The 15,293-nt window shown below is 41.3% G+C and overlaps 1 protein-coding gene across 1 annotated transcript in view; it reads right to left on the reverse strand.

Moving 5' to 3' along the window:
* Window positions 1-15,293, reverse strand: part of ephb4a (eph receptor B4a) — a 55,691-nt gene that overhangs the window by 14,680 nt on the left and 25,718 nt on the right. Inside the window, exons 2-5 of the mRNA XM_056444405.1 lie at window positions 14,627-14,697; window positions 11,081-11,362; window positions 7,745-8,138; window positions 2,782-2,934 (exon numbers count right to left, since the gene is read on the reverse strand). Of these exons, the coding sequence (XP_056300380.1) occupies window positions 2,782-2,934; window positions 7,745-8,138; window positions 11,081-11,362; window positions 14,627-14,697 (900 nt within the window). The remainder of the gene's footprint in view (window positions 1-2,781; window positions 2,935-7,744; window positions 8,139-11,080; window positions 11,363-14,626; window positions 14,698-15,293) is intronic.

A 15,293-nucleotide genomic window follows, 5' to 3' on the forward strand; every position in this document is an offset into this window, starting at 1 on the left:
AGACATTTTGTTAATGTTTATTTGCATATAAAGACATTTTGTTAATGTTTTTTAGCGTATGAAGACATTTTGTTAATGTTTTTTAGCGTATGAAGACATTGTGTTGCGTGCTCACGCAGCAGAACATTGCTCCTGCGTCACAGCGGGAGCATCTGTGAGTTGCAGAATTTAACTTGTGCAATTATACGTTCGTTTAAAACTAGATAACGACCACGGCCTGAACATTGGAAGAAGATAGAGATTGCCTCAAGCCGAGCAGAACTGAACTAGTTCTACCTCTCAGCCACTGAGTGACTTTCTGCTGCTGAGTCTGCAGCTAACGTAAGCGCTAATAGCGTCCTTACCGGCATCATAGAGAATCTGGGTGAAAATTAACTCACATTTTGGGCCAAAAACAATCAGTTATTGACATTATTAAAATCGCAGACATGTAAAAACACTTATTTTCAGTGTGCTTTGCAGTCGGCACGTCTGATTTGCAATTTTGCATCCAAATGAAAAAAGATATAAGAATGTCACAGGCAATCCAGTTACAATAACAGAATAAATAATAGGAACGGCCTAATTAAGCGATTAATAATGAAGATAAATGCTTTTGTCATTAAAGTTATCGACAACAATCAAATTGGGTGTTAAATTCTAGTCGGCATTGAAAACCCGATAACAGGAACCGCCGCGTTTCACTTTGTTTCACTTCCTCTTTATGGCCGATTTCCCAGAGCGCACCTAATTACAAAAGGGCCTCGCATTCACACGTCAGAGATGCCGGCTGAATTAAAATTCCTGAATCTGCATGGAGGTGTCACTTAAGTCCATCAATGCCTACTCCACTTTAGAGAGGACGCCCCCCCCCCCCCCCCTCGGCCACCTGTCACAAAGGGACATGCATCTCAATGCCCCGGGGGGCGGGACAAAGGACATGAAGGCAAGATTAGAGGAGTTTGGCTAAATAACACCGAGGGGAACGAGAGACGGCTCCAGAAATGTAACGGAGTGAAGAAGAGGAGTAGAGGCTTGTGTTGCTCACACACACATTAACATTTAAAAGTTTGGGGTCACTTAGAAATGTCCTTATTTTAAAAAGCTCAATTACAGCAGAAGTTTTAAAGATTAAAAGGTGGGACACGCTCATAAAAACAAGGCTTTTCTTGTCCCCCCCCCCCCCCCCCATGTTTTCACAGGCCAGATATGTGTTTTGATTAAATACAATTATCTTTTGGAATTACGTTACAATACCGTTCAAAAGTTTGGGGTCACTTTGAAAAAAACAACAACTTCGAAATTTCCTTATTTTTCAAATCAGTTTTTTTCAATGAAGATCACATTAAATGAATCATAAATCCTCTCTCTATATAGTTAATGTGTAAATGACTATTCTCTGGTGTTTAATGAAGTCTCTACAGAGTTGTGTAGAGGCCCATCTCCAGTGTTCTGATGGTACATTGTGTTATCGCCAGTGGCGGGCCGTGGGCCTGGGGCCTGGGCCTTCAGTGAGGTCCTACACAGTCCCACCCGAATTAATCCACCTCTTATTCCTCTCATTATGATGCCATGGCTCTAGACCAGGGCTGCTCAATACGTCGATCGCGACCTACCGGTCGATCGCGGCGTAGTATTGGTAGATCGCATGACATTAAAAAAAATTGGCCCGCCCCCATCATTTTCTCTATAGCACGTCTTTGTTCATTTATTAAACTAAACAGCCGTCTGATGTTGATCGTATCTACACAACAGCATGTCATTTATCTCGGCTCTCCGTCTCGCCCGCTGCAGAATGCGCGCATCGGGACGGAGAAAAAGAAGGAAAAAAAGTCACTTGCACTCGTTTGTTCACTAAACAGGGCATTGTCGCACCCAAAGCAGATTTCAAGTATATGCTCGACCAAATCGACATCTTCTCCTCCTTCCGCCATTGTGGGTTGAAAAAACAGCTTTGTAGTCCGCGAATTAATTCCTTTATCAAATTCAGTTTCCTAGTTCTGAGGTTTTGCATATACCTGCCGATAGGACCCGCCTCTCAATATTGGTAATCCAATCAAAAGACGTGCAGCACTCCGCCTGCTAGCTGGCTCCTGTGCCGGTTCCGGGGCCTTCTAGAAGGCCTACAGGAGCCAACTCTAAAGCTGATTGGTTGACACAACATTGTCATTCCCATTCACTTGAAGCTACCAGCGCCCGCAATGTTGATTCTGAAGGCCTAAGGGCAGATTTTAGCCCCCTGGCAACACACGATGGCTGAATATGATTGGATAAAAGATCTAACATAAAGACCAGCCCTCCAAATCTCAGCGCAACCAAGAGGAACGCTATGAAATTAAGAGAATAACTCTTACTCTGGGAAATAATTGAATACATATTTGTGGGGAAATATATTTAGAAAAAAATATATATTCTGATGATGTTTTTAGGCCAGCAGAGAAGGCCTTGCTGGCCCTGACGGCCCGCCACTGGTTATCGCCTTAGAAGACTAGCGGAGGGGTAGCAAACCCTTCAAAACCCTTTTTATGTGAGCGCAGCTGAAAACAGTTATGCTGGTGAGAGAAGCTATAAAACTGGCCTTCCTTTGAGCCACAAGAAGAACAACATTCATATTTACAATAAAAATCATTATTTATAACCTCGTCAACGTCTTGACTAAATTTCATATTAATTTTGTAATTAATTTGATAAATTAAAGTGAGTTTTAATGGAAAACACCAAATCGTCTGGTTGACCCCAAACGTTTGAGCGGCCGTGTAAAGCCCGTGGACTCGTGTCCACGTCGTCTTCCTCTATACTCACTCGTGCACGGGACGTCGGGGGAGTCGGTCTCGGCTCGTAAATACCCGGAGCGGCACGCGCACACCGACGCTCCCGCGGCGGCGGCGTGGCTGAATCCCGGGCAGCCGGTGCAGCGTCCCTCCGAGGCCGCCTTGAACTGACCGACGGGGCAAGCTGGGGAAACAACGAGGGGAAAAACGATCAGGACTTCTGATGAAAGGAACATTGCACCTGCACCCCCCACTGTGGGCCACACAGACCCGGGGCAGACTCAATCTGCACGCCGTTGGTTCTTCGGCATGCCAGACGGCTGCAGGCGGACGGGCAGCACCATGTGACCAACGGCGTTTTTTTAGCGTATGAAGATTTTTTTTTCTTTTTGTGTATTAAGACATTTTGTTTATGTTTTTTTAGCGTTTTCAGAGATTTTGTTTATGTTTTGTTTAGCGTATGAAGACATTTTGTTTATGTTTTTTTAGCGTTTGAAGAGTTTGTTTATGTTTTTTTAGCGTTTTAAGAGATTTTTTAAATGTTTTTTTTGTGTATGAAGACTTTAAAAAAATGTTTCCTTGTGAATAAAGAAATGTTTTAATGTTTTAGCGTATGAAGAATTTTTTTTAGCGTATAAAGACATTTTTAAAATGTTTTTTTTAGCGTATGAAAACATTTTTTTTTTTGCGTATCAAGACATTTTGTTAATGTTTTTTTTGCATTTTAAGAGATTTTGTTTATGTTTTTTTTGCGTATGAAGACATTTTTCTTAATGTTTTTTTTAGCGTATGAAGACATTTTTTTTCTTTTCGTGTCAAGACATTTTGTTAATCTTTTTTTGCGTTTTAAGACATTTTATTTATGTTTTTTTTTACGACGCAATGAAGCCGATTGTTATCGTCGATTTGAATCCTGCCTGACGTTGACGTGCTGCTCAGTCTTGGGATTCAAGGTGTAAAGAAACAGCGGAATGAGTCTGAACTGAGAGGATTAGATGATCGATTAGGAGTTGACGGACAACTCTGCCTGGTTTAAAGTTCTCAAATGTCAAGATTTACTGCGTTTCTTCGTTATATAACACATTAAAAACTCATTTTATGGACTGAGCTGCAGTGTGAACACTTCTCCTCCTCCACGTGAATGAGTGATGGTCGCCGGCAGCAGCAGGCCCACAGCGGCGGTGTAAATGCCGCGTGAGAGGAATAGAGCAATAAAAGCGTCGACACCGGGTGGAGCATTGTTCAAACGGGTCAACGCGCTCACACGGATTCTTTCCCACTGAGTTTGACTTTTGGCCTGCGAGACTTTTTCCCTCCGTGTGAAACATGGATTGTTCTGTTGCTGTTGAGGCTGAAAAGGAAATACGGACTTTATAAGCCAAAAGACAGGATTATCAAACTTTTGGTTCTTTGATTGTTTCCAATATGATATTTATGATATATTCCTGGAGTTTGATGCAAATACTGCGTCATAACTTAGAATCCACGAGGGAATATTCAGAAAGCTTCTACCCTCTTGTATTACGTTACATCGGTAACTCTAGGTTGGAAATACAGACTTTAGAAGGCAAAAGACAGGATTATAAAACTAAATAATATTCTTTTCATTCTTTGATTGTTTCTAATATGAATATAAAACTCATCATTTCTGGAGTTCGATGCAAATATTGCGTCATAACTTTGAATCCACGAGGGAATATTCAGAAAGCTTCGACCCTCTTGTATTACGCAACATCGGTAAAGCTTCAGTGGGGTTGAGTAACCACGAGGTCGCCGGTTCGATCCCCGCTCTCTCCTCATAGTTGCATGTTGAAGTGTCCTTGAGCAAGGCACTTAACCCCCTAGTGTCCCCACGCCTTAATTACTAAGAATGGTTTCAATGAAGAGAAGAATGTACCCACGGGGATCAAGACAAGTCTTTTCTTTCTTCTGGTATACAAGCGGGACGTGTTAATATATACATCAAGTTCCTTTACAACGATAACTCGACAGCTTTAATAAGTTTGATGTTAAAGGTTTAAAGGTTTGTGTGTGACCCAGATAAGTGGCGTCTCAAGTGATTTCACGAGACGTTGTATTTCCAGCGACCGGCCTATCTCGCTGTGAAAGGCAATTTCCCTCTCTGGTCCGATGAGAGTTGTTTTTCCTCGCCGCTCTCAAAGTGACAGAAAGCGAGAAACGCCACCAAGAAAATGACGGAAATTATTTATTTGTGATGAGAAAAAAAGAAATCATTACGCCTCCTGCAGAGATCAGACTGAACCCGACAGGGAACAACCGCCGCCTGGAGAAAACAAGTAGAGTGTGTGTGTGTCTGTGTGTGTGTGTGTGTGTGTGTGTCTGTGTGTGTCTGTGTGTCTGTGTGTGTGTGTCTGTGTGTGTGTGTCTGTCTGTCTGTGTGTGTGTGTGTGTGTCTGTGTGTCTGTGTGTGTCTGTGTGTGTGTCTGTGTCTGTCTGTCTGTGTGTGTGTCTGTGTGTGTCTGTCTGTGTGTGTGTCTGTGTGTCTGTCTGTGTGTGTGTGTCTGTCTGTGTGTGTCTGTGTTTGTGTGTCTGTGTGTGTGTGTGTGTCTGTGTGTGTCTGTGTGTGTCTGTCTGTGTGTCTGTGTGTCTGTGTGTGTCTGTCTGTGTGTGTCTGTGTGTGTCTGTCTGTGTGTGTGTGTGTCTGTGTGTGTGTGTCTGTGTGTGTCTATGTGTGTCTGTCTGTGTGTGTGTGTGTGTGTCTGTGTGTGTGTGTCTGTGTGTGTGTGTCTGTGTGTGTGTCTGTCTGTGTGTGTCTGTGTGTGTGTGTCTGTGTGTGTCTGTCTGTGTGTGTCTGTGTGTGTCTGTCTGTGTGTGTGTCTGTCTGTGTGTCTGTCTGTGTGTGTGTCTGTCTGTGTGTGTGTGTCTGTGTGTCTGTCTGTGTGTGTGTGTCTGTGTGTGTGTGTCTGTGTGTCTGTCTGTGTGTGTCTGTGTGTGTGTGTCTGTGTGTGTGTCTGTGTGTGTGTCTGTCTGTGTGTGTGTCTGTCTGTGTGTGTGTCTGTGTCTGTGTGTGTGTGTCTCTGTGTGTGTGTCTGTGTGTGTCTGTCTGTGTGTGTGTCTGTCTGTGTGTGTGTCTGTCTGTGTGTGTCTGTCTGTGTGTCTGTGTGTGTCTGTCTGTGTATGTCTGTGTGTATGTGTGTGTGTGTGTGTGTGTCTGTGTGTGTCTGTCTGTGTGTGTCTGTGTGTGTCTGTGTGTGTCTATATGTCTGTGTGTGTGTGTGTCTGTCTATGTGTGTCTGTCTGTGTGTGTGTGTGTCTGTGTGTGTGTCTGTGTGTCTGTCTGTGTGTCTGTCTGTGTGTGTGTGTGTCTGTGTGTGTGTCTGTGTGTGTGTCTGTGTGTGTGTGTCTGTGTGTGTCTGTCTGTGTGTGTCTGTGTGTGTGTCTGTGTGTGTGTGTCTGTGTGTCTGTCTGTGTGTGTCTGTCTGTGTCTGTGTGTGTGTCTCTGTGTGTGTGTCTGTGTGTCTATGTGTCTGTGTGTCTATGTGTGTCTGTCTGTGTGTCTGTGTGTGTGTCTGTCTGTGTGTGTCTGTCTGTCTGTCTGTGTGTGTATGTGTCTGTCTGTCTGTGTGTGTGTGTGTCTGTCTGTGTCTATGTGTGTGTCTGTGTGTGTGTGTTTGTGTGTCTGTGTGTGTCTGTGTGTGTGTCTGTGTGTCTGTGTGTCTGTGTGTGTCTGTGTGTGTGTGTCTGTGTGTCTGTGTGTGTCTGTGTGTGTGTCTGTGTGTGTCTGTGTGTCTGTGTGTGTGTCTGTGTGTGTGTCTGTCTGTGTGTGTCTGTGTGTGTCTGTCTGTGTGTGTCTGTCTGTGTGTGTCTGTGTGTGTGTGTGTCTGTGTGTGTCTGTGTGTGTCTGTCTGTGTGTGTCTGTGTGTGTCTGTCTGTGTGTGTGTGTGTGTGTCTGTCTGTGTGTCTGTGTGTCTGTGTGTGTGTCTGTGTGTGTCTGTGTGTGTCTGTGTGTGTGTGTGTCTGTGTGTCTGTGTGTGTCTGTGTGTGTCTGTGTGTGTGTGTGTGTGTGTCTGTGTGTGTGTGTCTGTGTGTGTGTCTGTGTGTGTCTGTGTGTGTGTCTGTGTGTGTGTCTGTGTGTGTCTGTGTGTGTGTGTGTGTGTGTGTGTGTGTGTCTGCATGAGCCTTGTTCATTGGACTCATTAGACGAGCTGCTGAACACCTCCTGAGAGAATCCTCCTGCTTCTTCCTTCTTCTTTTTTTGGGGGCCTGCTTTGCTTTGTTCTCAAAGTGATATGAACTGCACCCCTCCCCCCTCCCTCTCACCCGCCCCCTCACCTCCACTCCCCCCCCCCCTCTATCTAAGCCTCTGACCCCACTCTTCCTGTGTGAGGTGAGTGCTGCTCCACCTGACCTCTCTGCCCACTGCGTGTCATGGCCGCTCTCCTGCCTCATTAACTCCCCCCCCCCCCGCCCCCGTTTCTCTGCTCCGGTGTTTTTTGATCCTCAGTGACCCCCCCTCCCCCTCCTCTCCTCCTTCATCTCACCAATGTGTTGTTGTTTAGGCCACAAACACACTCGTACACGTGGCCTGCATACACGTGTCGACCAATGGGTGTCCAGGACTTTAAACCAAATTTCCATGACCAACATTTTTTTTTTTTACTTGAAAAAGTGAGAAAATGTCATATTTAAACTAACAATGAGAATTCTAAAGCATACAGTAAATAACCTTAAATGACTCAAATGAATGAGACAATAGTTTAGATTAAAAGAATAAATATTGATGTCTTTTCAGTTAAGGTGCGTTCACTTGCAGCGCGAACAATGTGCTTTTAAAATCTTATTTCATTATTTAAAACTCAGCGTAAATGATTTTCAGGACTTTTTCAACACTTTGGGGATTTTCTTTCTTCCCTGCAGGACTTTTCCAGGCCTGGAAATAACCATAAAAAAAATTCCATGACTTCTCCAGGTTTTCCATGACCGTACGAACTCCGCCCCCCCCCCCCCCCCCCCCTCGCCCTCCTCCTCCTCACCTGTGCACACGGTGTGTCCCTCGGAGGTCTCGTACCCCGGCAGGCAGGCGCAGGACGTGGTCGGCTGGCCCACCCACTGGCCGTCCTCCCCGCAGAAGAGCTTGGGCGGCCGCGGCCGGGACCCCTGCAGCTGGGCGGCGTGCTCCACGCACACGCCCTGCGCCTCCTGCACCAGAGTGCGGGGCACCGTCTCGGCGAAGGAGGACAGGGCGCTGACCAACGGGGGGCACTTCTTGAAGAACACCCTGACGGACAGCAGCGCCATGCTGGCGCCCTGAGTCTGGAACGCCAGGTACACGCCTCTCTTCGACAGCGGGCCCAATCTCAAGGTCTTCACGTTGAACTTACGCTCGCCGCCCTTCCTCAGGAGGAAGTCGGCGGCCACCGTGTCCACCTAGAAGGAAGAGAGGAGATGAAACCACCCCGATTCCAACACACGGGCGGGGGAGGATATTTATATATTTATTTAGGGGGCATTTTCTTCCCCACTGACTGAAATCCAGGAGCATTTAAAAAGAAATTGGGAAACTTTTTGAAATAACATTTAACCTTTGTTCAAAATATGAAATATACTTATTTAAGCTTACAGTATATGAGACTAATAATAATAATAATAAGACTATTAAGCAGTAGTCTACAAATTACAAAAAACAAACAGAAAACATAAATCAGACAATCATATTCAATGTTATTCTTATTTATTTATGGTTATTTATTGTTATACATTTTTTTTTAACAACTGTTAACACTTATAACTTATTTTTTCTTTTTTTTCATAATTACAAATAATTTATAAATATAATTTTTAGTTATAAAAAAGCAAAAAAAATAAGGTTATACAGATAGGACACAAAACAAAAAACACAAATAAAACAAATACATCTTAATTATTCGAGGAAATTATGTGGAAATGTGTTGCCCCTCTCCTAGTGATATCAGGGGCAGCATTATATTTCTTAAGGGCAGTTTTGCCCTCTGTGTAGTTCCAACGCTGCACACAGGGTTCGGTTTTAAAATACGTATTTGCATGTTTTAGCCATTTTAATCCATTAGCATCTCATATGCTTTACATTATTGATTTCAGATTGCGCTCCTCCCTTCCTGGCAGCCATCGCGTCCCATCTGTTACAATAAGCTTTAAACCTAAACTTGCGGGGACTTGAAACTCGCGTCTGGAGAAATGTAATTTATCTGTACCTGTCAAAGTTACATGATGAAGTGGTCCTGAAGTCAGGGAGCAGTCATTCGGCGGCGTGCTCAAGGACATCACGCCGTGTGATTGGATAATAACGTTTATGGTAACGAGACGCCAAGAAGCACTTTGCTCATGAGAGGAACAATAAGCCGAACAGCAGGTTGTGAAACAGGCTGAAAGCACCAATGAGGAGACTTTTCAAAACAGTGTTAGATTATAGCACCAGGAAAAAAATGATAAGTGATTAAACGCCGACTGTTAGAAATGGTTCACCGCTTTATGCCTCTTATGACGACCGGTGAGGAATAAAAGGAGCAAAATGCACATGAGAGGCCAATTTAAAGAGCGTAGGTCTGCAGTTATTTACAGTGTGATGTATTTACAGCACACACATAGAGTACATCTAATGTTAAAGCTTTTAAAGATAAACTGATGATGTCATCCACGCTATAATAAAGAATAATTATTCATGAATAAGGAATTAGAGCGATTGGAAAATGCATTTGTCGAAAAACAAATGTCACTGATTTTGATTCATACATTTTCAAGCAAAGAAATTACAAAAAATCTCATGGTTTAAAATTTGCCGTTTTTTTGCTTGACAAATAAAAATATCAAATATTAAAGCCCCATAATGGAGTTTTTCCATTTTAGCGCCCCTTTCAGTTTTGGAGGTATTTAACGTTTACTTCAGTGTCGTAAATACCCAGTTACGATAGATGCAGCCTCGCATCACTTGTATTGATGACCAGACGAAGTCAGAAACCAAGAAATGATGTCAACCGATAAGGTAAGAATATTCAAAGATTTTACATAAATATGACTGCATAGTTTTATTCATTGTGATATCGGAGATGAATGCTAACATAACCAAAAGAATGACAACATTTAGTTTAGATGAAATACCGATCACGTTTTCAGCCTATATACATTGTTTTCTAAATGTTTGAATGTGGAGTACGTGTGATCGAATACAATATTGTTGACAACACCAAAAAGCTACATATTCATAATTGACATTGGAACGTGTAATTCATTACAAGAGACTTCGCTTGCTTCGCCCTTATACTGGAGCTGCGAGCGTGGAGTGGCACTATATGACATTGCGTAATCACTGCCAGAAAGCAGGTCGAAGTACATCCGCCCCGGATCGGGCGGCTCCAGAATCCTACATAGCGGAGTTATTTCCCCACAGACCCCCGATGGCAATGGCGGAGCCGCAAATCGCCATATTAAAAGTCATTGTAGCGGCACAATTTTTTTCAAGCTGTTATTTTAAGGTACAATTGTTGCATAATGTTACTTTAAGTCCCACAATAATATTAAATACAAAAATGTCTTTCTGGTTTTAGAGTGTTGGTCAGATAAATAAAGTGAATTAAGATTTTTTTTTTTTTTTGCAGAAACGTTTACATTATTTGCAATATTTGATTCTGTAATTTAAGATTAATTCACATCACAATGATGTTTATGATTTAAAAAATTATAAATCATTATTAACTGTTATATATCTGTAATTGAAGATCAATTCATGTCACAATGACAAATGATATTGATGATTTAATGTCTCAAAATAAAATTCTGTTTAATATTTTCTTTCTGAAAGTGTTGGTCAGATAAATAAAGTGAATTAAGAAATATTTAATTGTTTTCTAAACCCTTAATTGATTAATAGAAAAAATAAACAGCGTTATTCATTACAATTTATAGTTAGTTGGAGCCTTATAGTAATAATCATGTTCTCAGAGCAAAATAAGACATTATAACCATGGCAATTAAACTAATCATCATATGTAAATAATATATGTGGACTAACTCTTTAATGTGTTAAAAAACACCATGAACCTGCCTTTTGATAGGAATCACAGGCTATCCCATAATAATGAGCATGCGAGCCTATCAGAGGGGAGGGGCGTGGTCCTACCTTGGTGTATGGGTTCTCCATCCAGGTAGGAGGACGTGGCCTCGTACCCGCCCTGGATGGAGAACCCTTACATGTGGTCCTATGGGGGGAGGGAGGGGCGTGGTCCTACCTTGGTGTAAGGGTTCTCCATCCAGGTAGGAGGACGTGGCCTCGTACCCGCCCTGGATGGAGAACCTTACATGTGGTCCTATGGGGGGAGGGAGGGGCGTGGTCCTACCTTGACGTACGGGTTCTCCATCCAGGGCGGGTAGGAGGGCGTGGCCTCATTGGAGTCGGCCTCGTAGTAGTACATGTTGAAGGTCTCCTTGCAGCTGCGGTGGTGGCTGCTCCTGGAGGAGCACTCCATCATGGTGAAGCGCAGCTCCACGTACACCTGGGAGGCGCCGCGCCGCTGGATGAAGCCGCTACGCAGCCAGTGGCTGGACGAGCTGTCCGTCTGACAGATCTGGTAGATCCTCACGCTGTTGTTCTCCTCGTCCAGACCGCTTAGCTCCTCCCACTGAGGAAAAGAAGAAGAAGAGGAAAAGAGTTGACAACGGGTTGTTTTTCCCCAGAGCAGTTTCCTCCAACAACCCCCCCCCCCCCCCCACACACACCCAGCTCATACTGGACAGTACTGTGGGGGACCAAAATACACATTTACACAACACTTGTTCAATTTGAAGCCATTGGTGCCTGTGTTATGTTTGATTTATTCAGAATTTTGATTTTTTCTTTTGTCTTTATATTAATTCATTTATTTTTAAATGTATTTTATTAATTTAAATGTGTCTTTATTGTTTTTGTATCTTCTTCTTTTATATTAATTTTATTTATAATTTTATTTATTCTACTAATTTTTTTTAAATGTAATTTTGAATGTAATTTCTTTTAAATTAATTTCATATTCATTCACAAAAAATAATAATTTCTCAAGTAAAAAAAAAAAGTCTCCGGAAATGTACCGTCTCAATGTTGTTATACAAGTTTGTACCTGTTGCTGCTGCACTGACGGATGAGTCGCCGACTTCATTTCGTTGTATGTTTTTACAATGCCGAGTTAAAATTAAAACTTCTGAACGTTTTGTTAAAATATTCTCCTTTCACGAGGGTCTTTAAAATAAATAATCCACCAGGGTAAGGGTTATTTTTTTTAAAAATTCATTTTACTTATTTTACTTATTATATTTACTTTACTTATTTTATTTATTTCATTTATTTTATTTAATTAATTTAATTTGTCTTGTTTTAAATTAGAATCTCCCGTCTCAATGTTGTTATACGTGTTTTTACCTGTTGCTGCGGCACTGACAGGATGAGTCGCCGACTTAATTTTGTTGGATGTTTTAACAATGACGATAAACATCCTTACTTTAAAGGTCGCGAGTTAAAATGAATACATGTGACTGCTTTTTTAAATATTCTCCTTTCACGAGGGTCTTTATATTAAATAATCCACCCCATAAAAAGCCCAATCCGTCATAATAATGCTGCGACCGGTCGGCGGCCCTCTGGACAGATCTGGCTCTGCTGTGGATTTCGATGAAGCCCAAATGTTTCCTCTCTGTTGGTAAATCTTTCCTCCCCACCGAGCTGCAGGATACAGTCTCACTTGTCAAACAGAGCACACCGCTGCACACACACACACACACACACACATTTCACCCTTCCAACACACTCCTCGGCGAACATGCGAGAATACAGAAGGTGGATATCGCAGATATGAAACGGATGAAACGGGAACAAAAAATCTACATTTGTTGGGGAGACAAATGCAAAATTAAAAAAAGAAGCTTTAATGTTTGACTTCTGGAGTCAACAGCAAACTGATGCTCAGCGTCACCGTGTTTCCCCAGAGCGGGAGCAATTAACATATTTCAGGGCAGAATTGAGCAGATTTGCTGAACTTGAGGCTCAGAAAAATTCAGTTATGTAAATATGTAAATCTTCACCCAAAAAATCCATTTGCAGATGATGTGTTGAGTGAGGCAGAATACTGGTCTGAATGAATTACAGCCTGAGAGCCAGTTCTCACTCACTCAGGGGGGAGAGTTTCACTTTAATTCCACCGAATAATAAATACGGTGGACTTTGGCATGTTTTTGTGAACAAAATGATTTTTTTGGTGTGTGAAGATGTATGAAATATATCCCGCAGGGCTCGTCTGGATCTGACATGAATAATTTTTTGAAAGCAAATACGCAGATCGGGTACTGAGGTGTTTATAAGTCTGACATTCCTCTCAGGAATAAGAGAAATGTGCATTTATTTCATGCAACGTTCAACTTATTTTCACGATTTGATTCTGTGATTGAAGATTAATTCACATCACAATGATACAATTTTTTATAAATCATATATTAACGGTTTTATATCTGTAATTGAAGATCAATTCACGTCACTGTTAAATCATATTGATGATTTAATGTTATTGTTTTAACATGAATATTAGGTAAATGTGCATCCCCTTGTAAAAAAAGGTCATGCAATAATTAATATTTAATAAGTTTAAGTTTTTTTAAAAGTTGAGAGCATCACAATCCTTTTAATGCTGAAAAATAAATATTATATTAACTGTTTTATATCTGTAATTGAAGATCAATTCACATCACTGTAAAATGATATTGATGATTTAATGTTATTGTTTTAACATAAATATTAGGTTAATGCGTGTCGCCTCGTAAAAAAAGTGAATGCAATAACTAATATTTAACAAGTTTAAAATTATTTAAAGTTGAGAGCGTCACAATCCTTTTAATGCTATAAAATAAATAATCATATATTAACTGTTTTATAACTGTAATTGAAGATCCCTGTGATACATTATATTGATGATTTAATGTTATTATTTTAACATGAATATTAGGTAAATTTGTGAAAAAAAGTTAGTGCAATAAATAATATTTAAAAAGTTTACGTTTTTTAAGTTGAGAGCATCATAATCATTTTAAGAAAAAAAATATATATATATTTTAATTGTTTTTATCTGTAATTGAAGATCACTGTGATAAATTATATTGATGATTTAATGTTATTATTTTAACATGAATATTAGGTTAATTTGTGAATAAAAAATTAGTGCAATAAATAATATTTAAAAAGTTTAAGTTTTTTTAAAGTTGAGAGCATCATAATCCTTTTAATAAAAAATAAAAAATCCTATTTGAATTGTTTTTATCTGTAATTGTGATGCAAACTTGTCATTACTGACTAAATTACAGTTTTATACTCTTAAGTGTTAGAAAACACTCACAAAATATATATATATTTGGTCAGTTACCAAATGAAAATGTTTGTGAAACTATTCAGAGGCCGTCTTTGCATCTCGATCAAAAGCCACGTTTCTTGAGTATTTCTCCGGTTTCATCTCCTCGCCACTAAAACATTCTCCTTCTAAAGTCGAGCATTTCGGGGTCGATGACGCTCGTTGGCGAAAGATACCTCGACGGCCGCTCCATCGCTTCATCGAATTACAAATCTGTATTTTTTTTTTCTGGCAGCGGTATTTAAAAAAGAAAGAAAAAAAAAAACTTGTGGTCAAGCCAGAAACTCCACGGCGCTCCAAGGCTGACGGGATATATCAAAAGCATCTGCTTTCAATGGACTCTGAATCCCCAACATGCACTGCTTCCTTTCTTCTGTCAGTTACCTGCCATATAAGGAGCTCTTTCATCGGCAGAGTAACAAAAGGAACAGCTGGAAGCCAACTAAATAAAATCCCCCCCCAGCCGCCACAAAGCCTGTGTTAGTAATACAGATAGCGGAGATGGGGTTACACACATACCGCGGGTTTGGCGTGCGAGAAGACGGTCCACTTGAGATCTGACGTCTCCGTCTTGGTGTTCATCAGGACCTCTGGAGGAATAAAAAGGAAAAAAAACATGGAGTGAAATGTCAAAAAAATGACACGTCGAGGCCTCATTTATATTCGGAGGGACACACAGGTGACTTTAAAATCAACATATTTATATTCCCAGTATCAGCAGCGGTTTAGGGTGGGATTACGGGAGAAGATGGAGCTCCACCAGTCAATTACATCCACGGGTACAGGCGTGTCCAACGCAAGGCCCGCGGGCCGAGTGCGGCCCCGCCACGTCGTTTTATGTGGCCCCTGACGGATTGAAAGACATGTGATGACCTTGTATTCGAGAACATATATCCTGTGCTTTTATTTTGAAGGTTTCGAATTTAACCGATTTATGTTATCATAGTAGATATATTCTATAATGATAGAGATATTCTACCTCTTCGACTTCTTTCCCCTCGTCTACCTCTTCTACATCTTCCCCCTCTTCTACCTCTTATATTCTACCTCTTCCCCATCTTCTACCTCTTATATTCTACCTCTTTAACACCTTCCCCTTCTTCTACCTATTCTACCTCTCCCCCTCTTCTAGCTCTTTTACCTCTTCCCCCTCTTCTACCTCTTATATTCTACCTCTTCAACATCT

Source organism: Pseudoliparis swirei, chromosome 3 (genome assembly GCF_029220125.1).
Source record: "Pseudoliparis swirei isolate HS2019 ecotype Mariana Trench chromosome 3, NWPU_hadal_v1, whole genome shotgun sequence".
NCBI lineage: Eukaryota > Metazoa > Chordata > Actinopteri > Perciformes > Liparidae > Pseudoliparis > Pseudoliparis swirei.